We start from the raw sequence: 18,444 nt of genomic DNA on the forward strand, positions 1-18,444 counted from the left end.
GTATTAGAGGTTTGTGGAATTCTTTGATGTTAGAGATGCAACTAGAGCTCTCATAAATGAACAAAGGGAAATCGATGACAAGAATATAATAATTGAACTTAGTTGTCCTGATGGTCATGGAAGAAGGTTATTGAATGTTGTTGCTACCAATGCCACTAGTAATGTTAGCAAAAACCATCACTAAGCACCTCAACTGGTTCAATCTCAGAGAGAAAACAATGAACAATGTCTTCTTTTGAAGAATAATTTTGATATTTTTAAAAACTTTAAGTTGCACATGTCATCACATGATCAGATAAACTAACGGTCAGTTAACGACAAGAACCAACTTAACACTTTTTGAAAGTTTGGGTACTGCAGTGACACTTTTATAAGTTTTAAATATTAACTTGACACTATCTCCAAAGTTCATCAGGATACTAATTAAAGTGAAATTTTCCAAATATTTATAGAGATTTTTATTGTTCAACCCACTCATTAAAACTTTAGTACAAGTGAAAGTTGGAACACTATTAAATGGGGAATGCATGAATTTGTGCAAAACGTACAAAATTCCTCTGGCCCACTCATTAAAACTTTAATTCTTCTTCAAAGAGGCGCAAGAGGGCTAGTGGTTATTTGGAAGCAGGATATTGAGATATGCTTTCGTAGGAATTAATTCCTTATCTGATACTGGATCTTGGCTTATTGGTTTCATTTATGGCCCTTCTATAAAAACTCATAGAAATATAGAAATAGATTTTTTATCAACTTAAAAAACTAGCTTAAGACGATTAATTTGCATTATGTTTGTATAGAAGATTTTAATGGAACTGGTGTTATTGAAATCCTTGATCCTAACTCATCTAATGCAGTCATCCAGAATACTTCTAGGGAGTATAAAAACCTTGTGTTAGAACTAAGGGTGTCAATGGATCGGTTTTGGATTGGACCCCGTCTTATCCAAAATTAATTTGGATGGATTGGACGGACCAACAAGATATGTTGGATTGGACCAATCCAGTCCAAAATATTTATCAGATTGGATTGGACTTGGTCCATTCGTAACAAATTTATATTGAATTGGGTTGGATTAAGCCAATATCTAGTCCATTGATGGACCGAATTTGGGTTGAAACCAATCTAAATCAAAATGAATTTGAACAGATTTAACGGTACAAATATTGAATTGGACCAATCCAAATTGATCCAAAACATTCATTGGATTGGATTAGACCTGGTCCATTTATAATAGATTCACATTAGACTGAACCAAATCCAGTCCAATTGACACCCCTAATTAGAACTTAATTTAATTGAAATTGGAATTAGGGGAGGCGGGCGGTCTTTCGTGGTCAAATAAAAGAAAGGCAGGGCCTTGTATGAATTAAAGGCTAAACTAGGTAATCTTCGGTGGGGTTCTGACCATCACCTATTGTTATGGAATATCCCAAATTTTTCAATTTTTTTGAGATGTGGATGCAACATCAGGAGTGCAAAAATATCAAATCTGAAGTCTATGTGTTTAAGGTTACGCGACTTCCATGATATCCCTGAAATTGGATAGAATAAAAAAAAAAAAAAATCTCCAACAACAGAATAAAGCGGTGTTTAGAGATCCTCAAATTAAATTAAGGGAAGTATAAGACCAAATAATATTATTAGAACAATCAAATCCAATAGACAATGCCCAACTCAATCCCCCTTACAAACGGTTTGAGGATCTTTCCAGTGAGTTTACATCTGCGCCCCGCAACAATGCCCTACAGAACATCCCGGCCTTGTATTAGAAATACCTTTCAATGATGTCTCATCATTTTCTGTATTTGTCATCAGGAGATATTTCCAATACAAGGCTGGGATGTGCTGTGGGGTGCCCCCTTGAGGTGAAGAGGTGAAGTCCTTTCTAGTTAAGTTGAAAGTTTTTTGATAAAAAATCCTGACAACTATGGCGGTGTTTGGTATCGATGCCGTTGCTCCAGAAAACGGTGACACGTCAGCACCACTTTGGAAAAATTGGTTTTCTAAAAAACGGTAACATGTTTGGAACCATTTTTCCATAAAAACGGTGTTCCAAACCACACCTTAGAAATCAAAAAGGTATGGTTTGGGGAAATGCTGAATTCGACATTTTCTTAGTTTGGAGCTCGTTGCTATCAACGAGGACATGATGTGGACTTCCTATAATGGGTATCAGTGCTGAAAATAGATATGGAGCATACCAAACATAAGTTGTTGTTGTTGCCCCAATAAACGTACTACCTGACAGCAACGTTTCCAAAAAAAAAAGACATCATTTTCTCAAAAAACAGTGTTGTATATGCAGCATTGATGCCAAACCTATACATACTATAATTGCATCTAGGGCTTGGTTTAGAAAGAATACAAATACAAATATGTAGAGTGCAAAACATTACATTTTATATTATTTTATATGTATTTGTATGATATATATATATATATATATATATATATATATATATATATATATATATATATATATATATTTTTCATTTGTACTCTTTCCAAACTGAGCTTAGGGAACAAAAATACAATTACTTTTACGAGAGTATATACTATTTTGTCAGAAGATATATACTATTGATGGTATAAAAACTGACCAATATAATTGAGTTACTAAACAAATAGGACAAACTTTTGTGGATTACTTCTTTAATCTTTTCTCCTCTCAGGATGATGTAGGTGTTTCTTCTGTTAGCCAGTTATCCAACTCTGTCTTAACCGATGAAGATAATAACATACTCCTAGCCATTCCCTCAAAGGAAGAGACCAGTTAAGAAAGCTCTTTTCACTATATAGTCTTAAAGCTCCTAGTCATAATCACATGCCTACTATAGTCTATAAAGAATGTTGGAATGTTATGGGCAAAAAACTCGATGCAGTTTACTCAATAGTAGGGGTGGCCACGAGCCGAGTTTTTCATGAGCTATTCAAGCTCGACTTAGTTTCAACCAAGCTTTGAGCTGAGCTTGAGCCTAATAAAGTTCGTCTCGTGAGCCGAGCTCAAATAGCTACATAATAATAATAATAATAATAATAATAATAATAATAATAATAATAATAATAATAATAATAATAATAGAAAATAATATATAATAAATATTTTTATTTTTTATATATAATAATAACTAATTATTATAATTCTTAATTTTTAAATATCAAATAAAAAAATTATATATAATTTTTTTTATTTTTATAAAACATTTTTTCTCAAGTCGAGCTCGAATCGAGCCAAGCTCAAGCCTCGTACAACCTTGGCAAGCCGAGCTCGAATAACTAACTATTCGACTCAGCTCGGCTCAAATCCACCCCTACTCAATAGTTCTTTTTGAACAAATGAATTATACGTTCATTTGTCTCATTCCCCAAAAAGTGGAATGCTCCAAAGTTCATGACTACAGACTTTTTAGCCTCTGGCAATGTCTTTTATAAACTCCTGGTCAAGATTATTGCCTCTAGACTCCGTAGCCTCTTAGAGAAGTGTATAGCCCCTACTCAGGCTGCTTTTGTCTCAAGCAAACGGATGATGGACAATGTTAATGACACATAAGCTTGTTCATTATCTGAAGAGTCATATGAGAGGATGTGGTTTTTGTGGGTCTAAAACTAGCTAGATATGTCAAAAGGCTAAGATATGATAGAATGGCCCTATCTTATAGCTGTCCTAAAGGTGTTAGGATTTTCTCCTGGATGTTGTCAACTAGTCCTTGAATGTCTTTTCACAATCTCCTTTTCTGTGCTAATTAATGACACTCCTTAAGGGCCACTTCTCCCTATCCAGAGGTTTGAGGCGGTAAGGGAATCCCATGTCTCCTTATTTATTTATCCTAGTTATGTAAGGGCTGTCAAGGACCTTGTTGAAGGTTGAATAGGAGGACAAATCAAAGGAATCCAAGTTCCACACTCAGCTCCCTCAATTTCTCGCCTTTTCTTCACCGGTAATATCATGCTGTTCCTTTAAGCCCATAGGGAAGTTTTGGAGTTTGGACAATCTTGAAAACATGTTGCAAAGCTTCCAAGTGATGTCTGGTCATGTTATAAGCTTTGAAAAATCAGCAATTCTCTTTAATAAACGCATTCATCCAAGGCATCAGAGAATGATCAGTAGACAACTTCAGATCCCGAACTTGGATCCTAGGGAAAAATGTATAGGTGTTCCCATATGGGGAGCACAATATGCTAAGTTTTACCATGGGCAACCTGAAAGCAAAACTCAATAAATGGAAAGCTTCAACCATCAACAAAGCGAGAAAGCATGTGTTGATTCAATCTATCCTCCGGGCGGTCCAGTTCCATTGTATGAATGTATCATTCTATACCCAAAAAAAATAATTGACCAAATAACCAGTGACTTTTGGTGGACCAGAAGAGATTCTAACCCCTATCCTTTTCGTTGGTGCAGCTGATAATCACTAAACCAAATGTGAAGCTGGGAGGTTCTTAAATGAACAACAAAAGCTTAAGGCTCAAATGTGAAAAGCCAAATATGTAGGCAATACTTGCCTTTTTTTCCTTACAAGATTAATTGAGAGAAATGCCTCCCCTTTTTGGAAATCCATTTGCCGTGAATTGACAAATATTTCTTAAGGAAGTAGTCTTATGGTGTGTCCCCAATCTGGGTATCCAATAAGAAGTGCCCCTTGGATTCAATCCAAAGGGAACTTTTTCATGATACCGCAGTCGATTCCCAACAATCTTAGACAAGCGATCATTTGGGGTTTTACTATTCAGTCCACTCTTAAAAATCTTAGCTTTACCGTACAGGTGGAGGGCTACAAATAGACTAGGAGGGAGCTGTAATTTCAGATTTCTCCCCTTCAGATTTCATAGATAACAGTCAATGGGATCAAGGGCGGCTATTTTGACCCTAACAACATTCATAGGATTATTCAAACTCTTATTCTCCTTGAAATTGCTTCCGCTGAATGGATCTGGTTTAGTCATCAATCAATCAAATCTTTTGTTAAGTCTCAATTTGAAAGGAGTATAAATACAAATATGTAGAGTACAAATACATACAAAATACAAGGTTTTGCACTCTACGTATTTGTATTTGTACTCCTTCCAAGTAGAGCCTTAACTCAACAACATTCATGGTGTGAGTCGTGTGACACATGTGATGCAAGGGCTTTGTTAAGGAACTATATTTTCAATTGGGATACAAATGATTTTTTTTATTATTTTTAATACTTATTAATAACATTTTATTAATTTTAAATGGGGTATAAATGGAATTTAATTTATACAAATATTTTATTTTTATTAATTATTGATAGTACATTTTTAGGGTTCGACTAGGATATATTCCAAAAAGACATGCTATCAGAAAAAAAAAGTTGTAATCAATCAATTAGTATCATAAAAGGAGCAACCAATCAGTTGTTTTTTTAATCAAATTCATATGGGATTTTGATTGGTCAAAACCAGTGTTTAGAAAACTGGACCGGACTAGCCCAACCGGTTGAATTGGTTGAACTATGACCCGGGACCCCGATCGGCTCGGTCATACCCCAATAGCCGGACTTACTCAAAACTCGCTAAAAATCGGCTACCCAACTGGTTGAACAAAAAAACTAGTGAACCGGTACTAGTTTCATGAAACTTCCCGGGTCCATACATAAGTGGAATTTTAAAATGTTGTTAACAAGATTTGAACTCAAGACCTCTTATTTTCACAAATTATTTAATTACTACTAGTCCACCTCTTTACTTATGCTAATTAATGCTATTTATTATACACATTACATTATTATGCATGTATTTTAAACAAAATGTAAGTCAAAAGGCTTGAACCCTAATAATTTGTTTTAAAAATTAAGAAGCTTACCATGCATCCAACATATTTAAGTACATTAAAAGTTTATATAATATTTGTATGACCGTAGTATATATATATATATATATATATATATATATATATATATATATTTAAATTAAGAATCTTACTATATATATATTTCATCATGGTTCGACCCCAGTCGAACTCTGACCTGTGAACCTCTCCCTTCTTCGGTTCTATGACCAGCTCAGTTCTCTAAACATTGGTCAAAACCCTTCTAGTATTTTTCCCACATTTTATTAGCCATTATTATTTTTGAATGGAATTTAAAATAATTAAATTAACCCTATAATAAATGCATTTATGATCTGTTTAATTATTATTATTATTTTTCATTAATAATATATTAATTTATTATTAAACTTAAGCAAGAATAACATTGCTGACAAGGACCATGTAAGCATATACATGGTAGGTCTCATGCTGCAACTAGACCCGTTTATGGGTCAGGTAGCCTAATAAGCTGGCCTAATCCGACGAGTTCTATATTAGGCTGGGACAAAGTTTTAATCTCACAAGCTTGGGCTTGAGTTCTAAACACTGGGGCCTAACTATTATATTATAAAAATGTAATATATAATAATAAAATTAGTAACAAAAAAGTATTATATATATTATAATATATAGAATATATATTATAAAATATCTGTTTAGATCAAACTTCGGACTTGGGCCTAGTAATTTTCTATTTATAAAGAAGCAAAGCCTGCTTGTGAATAGGTATAGCTAAAACATGTTTTAACTTAACTCTTCAATTCAAACTAGTGAATAGGTATAGCTAAAACATGTTTTCCAATGGTTCTGTTATAAGGCAAAACTTGTCCCATTGACGCGATGTGACAATGTATCTACTAGTGAGTAGTGACTAAATCTATCCATTGGTTGGGGTACATTGGGTTTGGGTTGGGCTTTGCCTCTTTATTAACAAAATAAGTTCAGGTTTGAACTCCAACCTAACCCTCCTATAAGGCCTAAAGCCTAGCCTTTAAATTGGGATTTTTTTTTTGTTTTTTACTCAATAAAAAACTGATTTATTTATATCAAATGACCTTAAAACCAAAAAGTGTTGAAATATTTTACTATGGTTAGGAAAAGATAAGAGGAACAAAAAAATATATATATTATATATATTATATAAAATATGTTTTTATTATATAAAAAATTATTGGGCTAGGCTTGGGCAAGCTTTTTAAGAAAGCCTGGGAGCCCAAGTCCGTGGGCTTGAATTAATGTTCAAGTTTGACAAAGAATGGCCTGGGCCAGGCCGACAAAAAACAGTCCTACTCATAAAAAATTATACTATTGAAGTACAATGCATGCATTCATAGATACCAATAGACCTTTAGAAGTACCTTTTATATCCTTGTAAACAGCAAAGTGGAGGTGAAAATGGACCGCATCATGATTTGATCCGATCCAAATCTAATTATAGTTTTCTTAGATTCAGATAGCCTTGGATTTTCGGATTGGATTGGATAATCTGATCCTACCAATATATATATATATATAATATTTACTTATAAAAATGTATATATATATATGATGAAAATAGTTGAAAAAATAGTTATATTTTTTGTTTTTTTTTTTTGTATAAACTTTTATGTTTTTTAATAATTTATAAAATTTTTCATAATTCAAATGGAATCGGATCAAATTCAGATATCCAACAACCTTAACGAATTTAGACCTCAATTATCATTTGTGAGATCTGTTTGGATCAAATCTCAAATATGTGCTATTGGATCGGGTTTAGATATATCCTGATCAATCTGATTCGTTTGCATCCTTAATGCTCAGTTTGGAAGGAGTACAAATACGAATATGTACAATGCAAATACATATAAAATAATACAAAATACAAGGTTTTGCATTCTATTTATTTTTAGTTTTACTCCTTCCGAACTGAGCCTAAAGCAAAGATATCTATGCTAATTGTCAGATACACCAGCCATAATTAGAGTCTAACGACTGATTAATGCGCACTGGAGGAAAAGTACGGAGAGGCCCAATGAAGATTTCTGAATTCCACTGCAGACCTATAAACATTCAAAATGTCAAATACCCCCACTCTATACATCAATGTCCCCTCGTAAATTGGTATCAATTCCGAGTTGACACCTACCCAAACTGTACTTTAGGCCTAAAAATTCTGACCCTAGGCTGAACCGTCATTCTCCCTTAAATTACTCTTTAAATAACGAGTTCTCCATAACCCGGTCCAATTAAACTGTCTTATCAACCTGTTTACCTGCTTAGAAGCTCCGCTTGACACAACGACCACAATAATGAATAAGACGTGATAGACGAATTTTTTTTTAAGAAAGACGTGATAGATGATTACTAACATTTAAATCGACCCTTCCCATAAATAAAATCAAGATTGAGAGGTTATCAAGATGAAAAATAGAGTTGAGAAACTAATCTCACCAGGGCCGCTACATCCCTATTTAATATCCAAAATAAAATGAAGCACGTTATCCTCGTAGGTTTGGAAGAATACCTAGGAGACTTTCTTCTCGGTCTTGAAAGAAATGAACGCAATTGGCCTATATTCCGTTGGCTCCGTTTGGGAAGAGTGCAAATAAAATGCACATGCAAATATGTAGAGTGCATTTCAGTTCATAGAAAAGCAAAATTGGTTTAGTTTTGTATTGATAAATTTTTCTTGTCAAATGATTTTTAGTTGTAATGGATGCATTGCTGAATCCTGAGGTTGAATTATACCTTTTCAACATTTGATCAACTTTGAGTCCTTGAGTGCAAATGTATATTTTTTTATATAAATTTCTCTCTCATTTTGGGTGAAACATGCCTTAGAAACTATGCTTTCTGTCATTGTCAATATGCAAATTTATTCTTGCCAAACACTAGCAAAACTGAACCAGAATGTATATATGCACTGAATTGGCATTTTCACTTTTCCCAAATTGAGCCTTTGCAACATGTTTGATGTCTCATCTTCGAAAAAATAATTGATTTCATCCAAGAAATGGAGATTTTTTTGACAAGAAGTCCAAGAATAGGAGAATGGAGATAGAAACGTGCTGCAGTGCTGGAAGGAAATTATATTTCCTCCCAAGCTGCAGTGTGAAAAATTTTGTAAAAAATGGAAAAAAAATTCAAAATAAAATGAACAGATTATGGAATTGAGATCTGCTCCTCACAGAGCGCTTCTCACACCCAACCTCACAACCACATCCCACCATCTATTGAGAACATCTCCCCATGAATAATAAATACAAATATGGGAGATGTTCCCGATGTGCGGCCAAAATATGCTGTGAGAAGCGTTTTGTGAGGAGCATATCTAGACTCCAGTTTAGGAATCAAGCCATGTGACATGGCTCATAATTGTTTAAGACTCACCATGACTTTTTCAGTATTTCTCTTAAACTCACCATAACTTTTCAAAATGTCTAAAAACTCACAATGTCAATGAGTTTTTGTTTTCCAAAACTCACCCTCTGTCAAAGTATCGTTAATATTCACTAACATAAGTTGTCCACACCAGCATAAATACAATTCGCATGATCAAATTGCCCCTGACTAGTGAATTAGAGAAAAAAAACTCATTTAGGGTCTCTCTCATTCTCTCATTTTGCCGATCTTCACTCTTCCTCTGTTGCTTAGAACTTCCAGCACTCAACTCTCTCTCTCTTTCTCTCTCTCTCCCCGCTCTGATCTCCAGATGTCACACTGCCGCTCACTATCTCGCTCTCTTTGCTCAAGTCTCCAAATCTCCAAGGTAGACATTGCACCATCGTCTCTCGCTCAGATTTATAATAGATGGGCACCGCACTGCCCTCTCTTTGATTAGATCTCTGAGATGCTACACCACCCACCCTCACTTAGATTTGTAGTATGTGGGAACCGCTACGTGGGCACTACACCACACCACCGTCTCTCAGATCTACTGTTTGAATGCCACCTCCACACCACCACTCATATTTTTGGTTTTAAGATGTAGAGGAATGAATACAATGATAAAAAATTTCGGAGATTTCTAGTGTTTTGAAATATTTTAATGTATTGTAAATTTTTGCAACTTGAATCTAGAATGTAAATCTCCATCAATGACTTCATAAATGTATGCAAAAATATTTTCGTAAATTCTTATTTGTTTGTCTTAAATATTTTTTGAAAATTTATTACAATATTCCTTGGATGCCATGTCTAATTTTTGTTTGATTCTGCCGAAAATTTTTATCATTTTATTAGTTTGTTTGCATTTATTATATATAAATGAGCATTTCTTTTTTCTTTTGAAATTTCTGCTTTTTAGTTCATATATATATAAATAAAATTTTTATCACTTTATGTATTTTTGTAATTGATTTTTTTTTGAAAAATTTATCATGTTCTTGTTTTCTAAAATTTATTACTTTTTTCTATATAATTGTTATCATTTTGTGTATATTTGCAATTTCTGTTTTTTATGCAATCTTTATATTTTTTTGAGTTTTTGTCTTTTTCAGTTTTCAATTTTCTCTTTTTTGCATTTTTAGTGTTTTGTTATAATTTACAATGTTTTTTTATAATTTCTGTTTATTTTTACATTTTTTATTTTCTACAATCTATAAATTTTCTTGTATTTTTTGTTATTTATTTACAGTTTCTGTGTTTTTCAGTTTTTCTATAATTTTTTATGTTTTTTCTACGATTTTTATTTTCTGATTTTGCTTTTCGATTTCTACAGTTTCTATAATTTAAAAATATGTTTTTTCTTTTTTTCATGTCTTTTTAGTTTAAAACTTAAAATACTAAAATATATATGCATATATTTTATATTTTTCTATAAAGGGTAAAATGGTAATATATTAACAACCATTAGTTTGTTTAGCGTCAAGTTAGTGACATGGTGAGGTTCAGACATTTTGAAAAATTATGGTGAATTTAAAAGAAATACTGAAAACTCATGATGAGTTTTAGACAATTTCCCTTTTTATTAATATACAGTAATAAATAGTTGCAGGAATCCAATCTAAACAGTGGAATGCAACTATTGCTCCCTCACGTATGAATAAGTTCCAAACTTCCAACTATCATGGGATGTGAAATTAGTGGTCCTTGGAAAAACTCACAACCAATTAATTGGTATCATAAAAGAACATGACCTTTTATCATCACTATGAAAAATTATTCTTGAGATTGTGAAACTGGGTTATTTTCCTATTAGAAAGGATGTGGTCATATGTAAGGTGAAGATGATGTTGGCATACGAACTCCGCCCAATTGAACTGATTAAGAATAATTAGGATTAGCTGAACGCGATGGCTGTTCAGCCGGCTGGTAATGCTTGATTATAAATTCTGGAAGCCGTTTATTTTCGATGCCAGAAGACCACCTAAGACCATAACAATATTTTCCTTTCTACTTCTCTTTTGTTAACTTTGTTTTTGTACTTATCATGTAGCAGGTTCTAACAATTGGTTCCTCAAATAAAACATTGGTGTCTGACAAAAAATAATTAAAGAAAGAAAAACACTGGATGGATTTTCACTGTACCCATAAAATGTTCCAAGCAGAAAGCCTGAAATTCAAGAGATGAAGACATGCTGGAACTCTGTCTAAAATTATGTGAACAAGAGAAACTCAGAAATAATTACGAGAATGTGAAAAAAAATCATTGCAAGATGAATTTGATATGTTCATAATGGGCATTAATTGCGAATGCCATATGTAACATATTCAGTGTACAAGCCAAGTTCGGTTTGTATTCTTTCTTCTTTGCTGCATATGTTTACAATCCTTGTGGAGAAATCACATATCAATCAATATTCAAAAGACTTATGACTGCTAATTTTACTGATGGACAATACTTGACTGAACATACCCAACTAAACAATGCTGATTACATAAATCCTCTTTTGCCATTTCTATCACGATCCATATCCATGGTTAAATGCCGAACCCTTGAATCATTTCTTACTACTTAAACCCGGGTATTTTTTGGCCTGCTCCAGCTCTCCAACTTGCATTGGATCACCTTTACTAGCTCTTGCTTTCCTTTCACATGTACAACTTGAATATTACATAATCTAAGTATGGTGACCAACATTCTGACCATCCAAAAGTCTAATCAGAAAATGATATTTTCAAACTCTACCTACAGACAAGGGTATTTACATGGCCTTAACATTCTGTCACCTGAGGGCTGTAGCTAAATATGCACTTTATCAGGACTGCCATCCCTTTAATTGAAATCTGCTTGCTATTTGAGGACAAATTTTCTCCAAAGCACCAAGTATACACTTTCTGTATGAGAAGTCTTCAATGGTTCCATCTGTTCTTACCAACATAAAACAGCGGGATTGCTGATGTTCCGAGTGATAGCCAACCTGCCAATAGCATTGGAAAACAAACAATGCATCAAGATGGATTTTCATGTATGGAAATGCAATTGTACATACACTGAGAACTGGTAGTGAAATAACATTTGAATGCTATGCATACAAATTTGTTCACCTTCAGCATTTACCATAATAACTCCCTAGAAGAGAAACAACTGCATTTGGATAATTTTTGCCACATGGGCAAAATCAGCATAGTGAGAATATGCAATCTCGACTACATGAACAAGTAGCAGTCTAGCAGAAAACAGATTTAAAAAAAAAAAAAATAGAAATGACAACTTGGCATCATAGGTCTATGATTTAATCATGTTCAATTCAGCCCAAACAAGGGATACAACTTGGGTTGGCACAACACAAAATTTTAAATGGGCTGGGTTTGGATTTTCGGTCCTCAGGTTGGGCTGGGCCCAAAACCTTGGTTTTTAATTTTTCAGGCTGGACCTGGGCCTAGACCTTTGGTAGCCTGAGGCCAGTCCAACCTTAACCCGTTCGAACCATGCATGCGTACATAGAAAGGAAATATACAATAGTCCTATCTAATGACTTAAATTGCTGATATTAAATAGGTTTAGTGCCATTTTTAATACATGAGCTCAGTAGGCCAATCTGAGCCTCATCTGAGCCCAAGTCCAACCCTAGTGTAGCCAAAATTTAATTTGGGCAGATCAGATGACCTCAGGCTTGGTCCGTGCTTGGGCCTTAGGGCCAAGTCTTAGGGTTGGGCCTGGGTAGACCTTAAACCTGGCCTAGCCCACCCGAGTTGCACCCCTATCCCAAACACTGAATACAACTCCAAATATTATCTACTTCTGCTAATTAACATTAGGTCTAGATAACAGGGACTGACATTTTCAATAACATGAAGAGATGGTAAATATCATATAGAGACTTCACGGTTGTTACCAATTAGACAAACTTCTCATTTTTTTTCATAACAAGAACTAAAGAAGAAAACATATTTTCCCTTGATGAAGAAGTTTTGGACAAGACAATGTCCCCACCCTTATTCTTGGAAGTACCTTGATGTCCTTTGGTCCAGTTCCCATCTTCTGGTTTCTTTTAGGATGAAAATATAAAGCCCTCAACAAGATGGATTTATCCACTTCACTTAAGTAATCATTAATTGGGTACCTACAATCAAAAAATAATTTTATGCATCATCAGAACTTTATAGGGACTTTATGCTAATGTAGATATGTTATTTGTACATGGAACCCATGTACATTGTACCATATAGTACTCACCAGTTGCATATACCATGAAGATGAAATACCAGCCCAAACAATTCATTCATGAAAAATATTGAACATTAAACATGCACCAATATCGTCACAAATGGAATCTATAAATCAGTAAACTACAAATCATATTTATTCTTTCTGACACAAGCATGGAACTGTAAATGAAGCTTCAGCCTTAGCTGTCCAAAATCTAAATCATATTGTGACACATTTCTCATTTTCTTAAACCCCTTAACTCTGTCATGAACACAGAAAACAAACTAAATCATATGCAACAACTATGTGCAGAAAATATGCAAGATATTCAATGGGTGCATCAACTTGATTATGGAGAGACATCAAAACTTCTAAAATGATAAAAAGTTTTCTAAATCATATTGTGACACATTTCTCATTTTCTTAAACCCCTTAACTCTGTCATGAACACAGAAAACAAACTAAATCATATGCAACAACTATGTGCAGAAAATATGTAAGATATTTAATGGGTGCATCAACTTGATTGCGGAGACATCAAAACTTGTAAAATGATCAAAAGTTTTCTAAATCATATTGTGACACATTTCTCATTTTCTTAAACCCCTTAACTCTGTCATGAACACAGAAAACAAACTAAATCATATGCAACAACTATGTGCAGAAAATATGTAAGATATTTAATGGGTGCATCAACTTGATTGCGGAGACATCAAAACTTGTAAAATGATCAAAAGTTTTCTAAATCATATTGTGACACATTTCTCATTTTCTTAAACCCCTTAACTCTGTCATGAACACAGAAAACAAACTAAATCATATGCAACAACTATGTGCAGAAAATATGTAAGATATTTAATGGGTGCATCAACTTGATTGCGGAGACATCAAAACTTGTAAAATGATCAAAAGTTTTCTAAATCATATTGTGACACGTTTCTCATTTTCTTAAACCCCTTAACTCTGTCATGAACACAGAAAACAAACTAAATCATATGCAACAACTATGTGCAGAAAATATGTAAGATATTTAATGGGTGCATCAACTTGATTACGGAGAGACATCAAAACTTGTAAAATGATCAAAAGTTTTCTAAATCATATTGTGACACCTTTCTCATTTTCTTAAACCCCTTAACTCTGTCATGAACACAGAAAACAAACTAAATCATATGCAACAACTATGTGCAGAAAATATGTAAGATATTTAATGGGTGCATCAACTTGATTACGGAGAGATATCAAAACTTGTAAAATGATCAAAAGTTTTCAGTTCCCCATTGCTGCATCAACTTGATTCCTGAGGGGATATTTTTGGAGTTGGAATTAGAAATGTGCCAGAAACAACAATCCTAATTAATGTTTTATTTGCAGTAAGCTTGTAACTTGACAAGAGAAAAATGTAATTTTTTTTAATTGAGCATTACCATGAATTTTGAACTTAAAGAAGAGAAAACATTATCAAGTAAATTGTTTCCTCCTCACTTTTTTCATTAATTTTACCATTTTGAACTTATAGAACAAACATTAAAGGTCTTTGGCCCTGATTACCTATCTCTTGGATGCCATTCTTACATAAGAATGAATACTGCCTTGTCTAAATTAGCTACTCATTATCGCACATTTACATCCTAGCAGATTGAACCCAGAAGATTCTGTGAAGTAAAAAAATCTATCCCCATCCCTGATGTCAGATAGCCTTGTTTGACTAAGTCCCTCAAAAAGATAATAAAGGAAAATAGAGGCTTGGGAAAATAAAATAGATAAAGGAGTCACAGCTCTCTTCCCAAGTCAAGTATGGAATCACAGCAAACTTGATGCAAGTATTTCAATGAAATCAGATCAAAGGAAAAATTTTAAAACATCTCACCAGAAAGGTTAGGGCAAAACCTTTTTTCGAATCTTGTCAACTTCTTTTATGACAACAATATAGACTTCATGTAGATTTTCTACTAGTCTAAAGATTCTTAAATACTTTGGGTTCATACCCATAGACGAAATAGGTTTTTTTGGCCCATAAACAGTTTGACATAATGGCAGTAGCTTTACACATTAAAACATGAAAGAAAAACAGTGAAGAAAATAGGTGTCTAAGAATTAGGTGAGCAAATCTAAATGGAGACAAACTAGTACAATTTAAAGCCAATTTAATAGTGGAAGGAAAATATAATTTAGATGGAGCAACTAACAATTTGTTGCTTGTGAAAGTTAATGGTATAAAATGTGGTCATGAAATAGGTTTAAGGAGAGTCAAAAGGAAAATAGCAAAGCGTTTCAATAAAAAGTACGAAAACATGCAAGGTGCCAACCAGCTGGTTGGTAAGGTACTTGCGTTGGAAGGGGGGGTTATGGGTCAGGGGATGGGCTACCCCTGCTGTGTAGCCCTTCAAAAGATATAAAAAATAAGGTACGAAAATACAAAAATATCAAAAACTAGGCACTAACGTGGAAGAAAATTGAATTTATATGATCAAAGTCGAGGATAGATGGAAAAGTAATTTTGTAGAGATTTAGATGATGTTAGGTGCATCAAAGAGGAAGGTCAAAGAGTCTTAATAAAAGATAAGGAAATCAAGGATAGATGGAAAAGTAATTTTGTAGAAAAAACTAAACAAAGAACATATAGAGGAAGTTCATAGCAGAGGGATTAATAACTCTAATTTACTTCGGTCAATAGATGCCTTCATAAAACTAGAATTTCGAAAGTAAGAGGGTAAAATAAGATGAAGTTAAAGCCGTTAGGATATGAAGATATCCTAATAGAAGCCTGGAAAGGTATGGAAGAGTAAGTCTATTATGGCTAATTAACTATTTAAGAAGATAATGAAAACAAAGAAAATGCCAAATGAATAGAGAAAGACCATTATGGTTTCTATATTTAAAAACAAAAGCGACATACAAAGTTGTAATAAACTATAATTATCATGGGATTAAACTCATGAGACATAATAATTGAGAGGCTACAATATAAAACAGTTATAGCAAAAAACTAAGTTGGTTTTATGCAAGGGATATCAACCATCCAAGCAATCATTTATTGATGCAATTGTGATAAAAGTTTAAAAAGGAAGAGATCCTCATATGCATAAATTGATCTAGAGAAAGCATATGCTAGAGTCCCTAGAGAGATAATATGGTGGGTTTTGGAAAAGAAAGCAATGCCAAATAGTTATGTGGACTTAAATTAGGGACATGTATAAGGGGGCAACAACCAATAACACAATGCCTGTGGAAGGGACATCAAGTTTCATTAATGAGAAAGAACATATAAAATAGTCCTCTCAGTTACAACTGGCCCAAAAAATAGTCTCTCTCCCCCACCCCTTGTTTGGCAAATGCATCAGCTAAAGAATTAGCTGTTCCACGTCTCTTTTTAACCATCTGAATTTCTTCTTTTTGTTGTTGTACAACCATAACTAGACTTGTTCATGGGTTGAGTAGTCCAATGGGCTGGGGCTGGCCTAGCCTGTTCTAAGTCGGGCTTGGACATGACTTTAGGCCCACGGGTTCGGGCTTTCTCAAAAAAAGCCCGGCCTGAGACCAAGCCTGACTTGACAATATATTACATATTATATATATATATATATATATATATATATATATATATGTATATATAAAATATGTTTTTCTTTGTTCCTATTCTCTTTTTCAAGTAATAGTGAGATCTTTCATTATTTTTGGGTTTTGAGGTCTTTTAATATAAATAAAACAGTTTTTTATTGAATAAAAAAGAAAAATCTTTTTTCAAATTTCTGGCCAGGCTTAGGCTCGGGCATGAATGCATCCTGTTAATACAGAGACAAAGCCCGACCCAAAATCGGCGCAACCTGGACCGTGAACAGGTCTATCCATAATTTCATCTCCTCACTTCGTATCCAATTTACTACCAGTTTTCAATCACCCTCAACAATAAGTTTTCTAATGCTCAGTGTTTTCGCCCTTTTTATGCCTTCCATCAATGCCAGTACTACTCTATGAGAATCTCCCTCCCCAGACAGTCCTCAGTATAGAGCAATTATCTTGTCCCCCTCATTTCAAAGTACACCTCCAATACCTGAAATTCCTGGGTTCCCATGCTATTACCATCAAAATTAAGTTTGATGAACCCACTTTCCCGGTGGAGATCATTGGTGATTAATGACGATTTTATTTGAACAAGAGTCAGCCACTTCTAGTTACAATGGAACTTCACCAAGGTTTAACACTCAACCCTTATTTATTTGCACTTGGCATGCATGAATTGACTAAACCTATTTAGGCGAAGGTTTCATGGAGCATGCCATTTGCTAATAACATGGTTTTAATCGATTAAACTGAAAACAGATTACCGTCAGTTGGACTTTCAGTGGACCGGTTGGAATAGCTTCTTCAACAAAGGCTGAAGTCATGGCAGCTTTAACCAGCATCAGGATTGCAAGAGACCTGAGTTTATTAAATCTCACCATCAAAGGAGGTTCTGCCAATACCATTAATTGGCTAAATAATCCTGATAATGGGCCTTGGGTCTTAGCTCACTACTTGGATGAAGTGAGGGGCATTCTCTCCTCCTTGAATGCACACTTGGGCTGGGTTCTGAGGGAGGTAAACTCTGAAGCCGACAGTCTGGCTAAATCTGGTGCTCACAGGGATTATTACTTATTCAGTGATAGTTTTCTGCATGTATAACTCTTTAAGTGTTTGATCTCTGTGTACATCTCCTCATGTACCTCTCTTTTTTATGAATAAAGTTGACTTTTTTTTTTCAAAAAAAAAACTAAAAACAGATTAAATGCAAAATTAGATTTATGTATAAATACCTAAAAAATAAGATATTATAAAATAAATAGGACTAAAACAAAACATATGAAATGTAAATTCAACAATAGTGAGTGGACGTAAGGGTATACTTAGGATTAGAGACCAAGAGATACCGCAATGTGATCTCTTGATGCAGGAGTAGAAGAGTCAAAATTGGGATTTTCTGAAATTTTATGTATTTCTGTGTTTTTTTTGGATAGTAAGGGCATTTCATCTTTTTGACCAGTCTAATGTGCAC

General features: G+C 33.9%; 1 protein-coding gene across 6 annotated transcripts in view; it reads right to left on the bottom strand.

Moving 5' to 3' along the window:
* Window positions 1–11,452: 11,452 nt before the first annotated feature.
* Window positions 11,453–18,444, bottom strand: part of NRPD1A (nuclear RNA polymerase D1A) — a 70,200-nt gene continuing 63,208 nt past the window's right edge. For 5 of the 6 annotated variants that reach the window (XM_019200346.2, XM_088890104.1, XM_019200347.2 and 2 more), the window contains 2 exons: window positions 13,194–13,323; window positions 11,453–12,177 (listed from right to left, as the gene is read on the bottom strand). In XM_019200346.2, coding sequence (XP_019055891.1) covers window positions 12,016–12,177; window positions 13,194–13,323 — 292 coding nt within the window. In that variant the 3' untranslated portion in view covers window positions 11,453–12,015. The remainder of the gene's footprint in view (window positions 12,178–13,193; window positions 13,324–18,444) is intronic. The other variant, XM_088890105.1, reaches the window with a different exon arrangement.

The sequence above is a fragment of the Nelumbo nucifera genome, chromosome 6 (assembly GCF_055504915.1).
Source record: "Nelumbo nucifera cultivar China Antique chromosome 6, China Antique-T2T, whole genome shotgun sequence".
NCBI classification, from domain to species: Eukaryota; Viridiplantae; Streptophyta; class Magnoliopsida; order Proteales; family Nelumbonaceae; genus Nelumbo; species Nelumbo nucifera.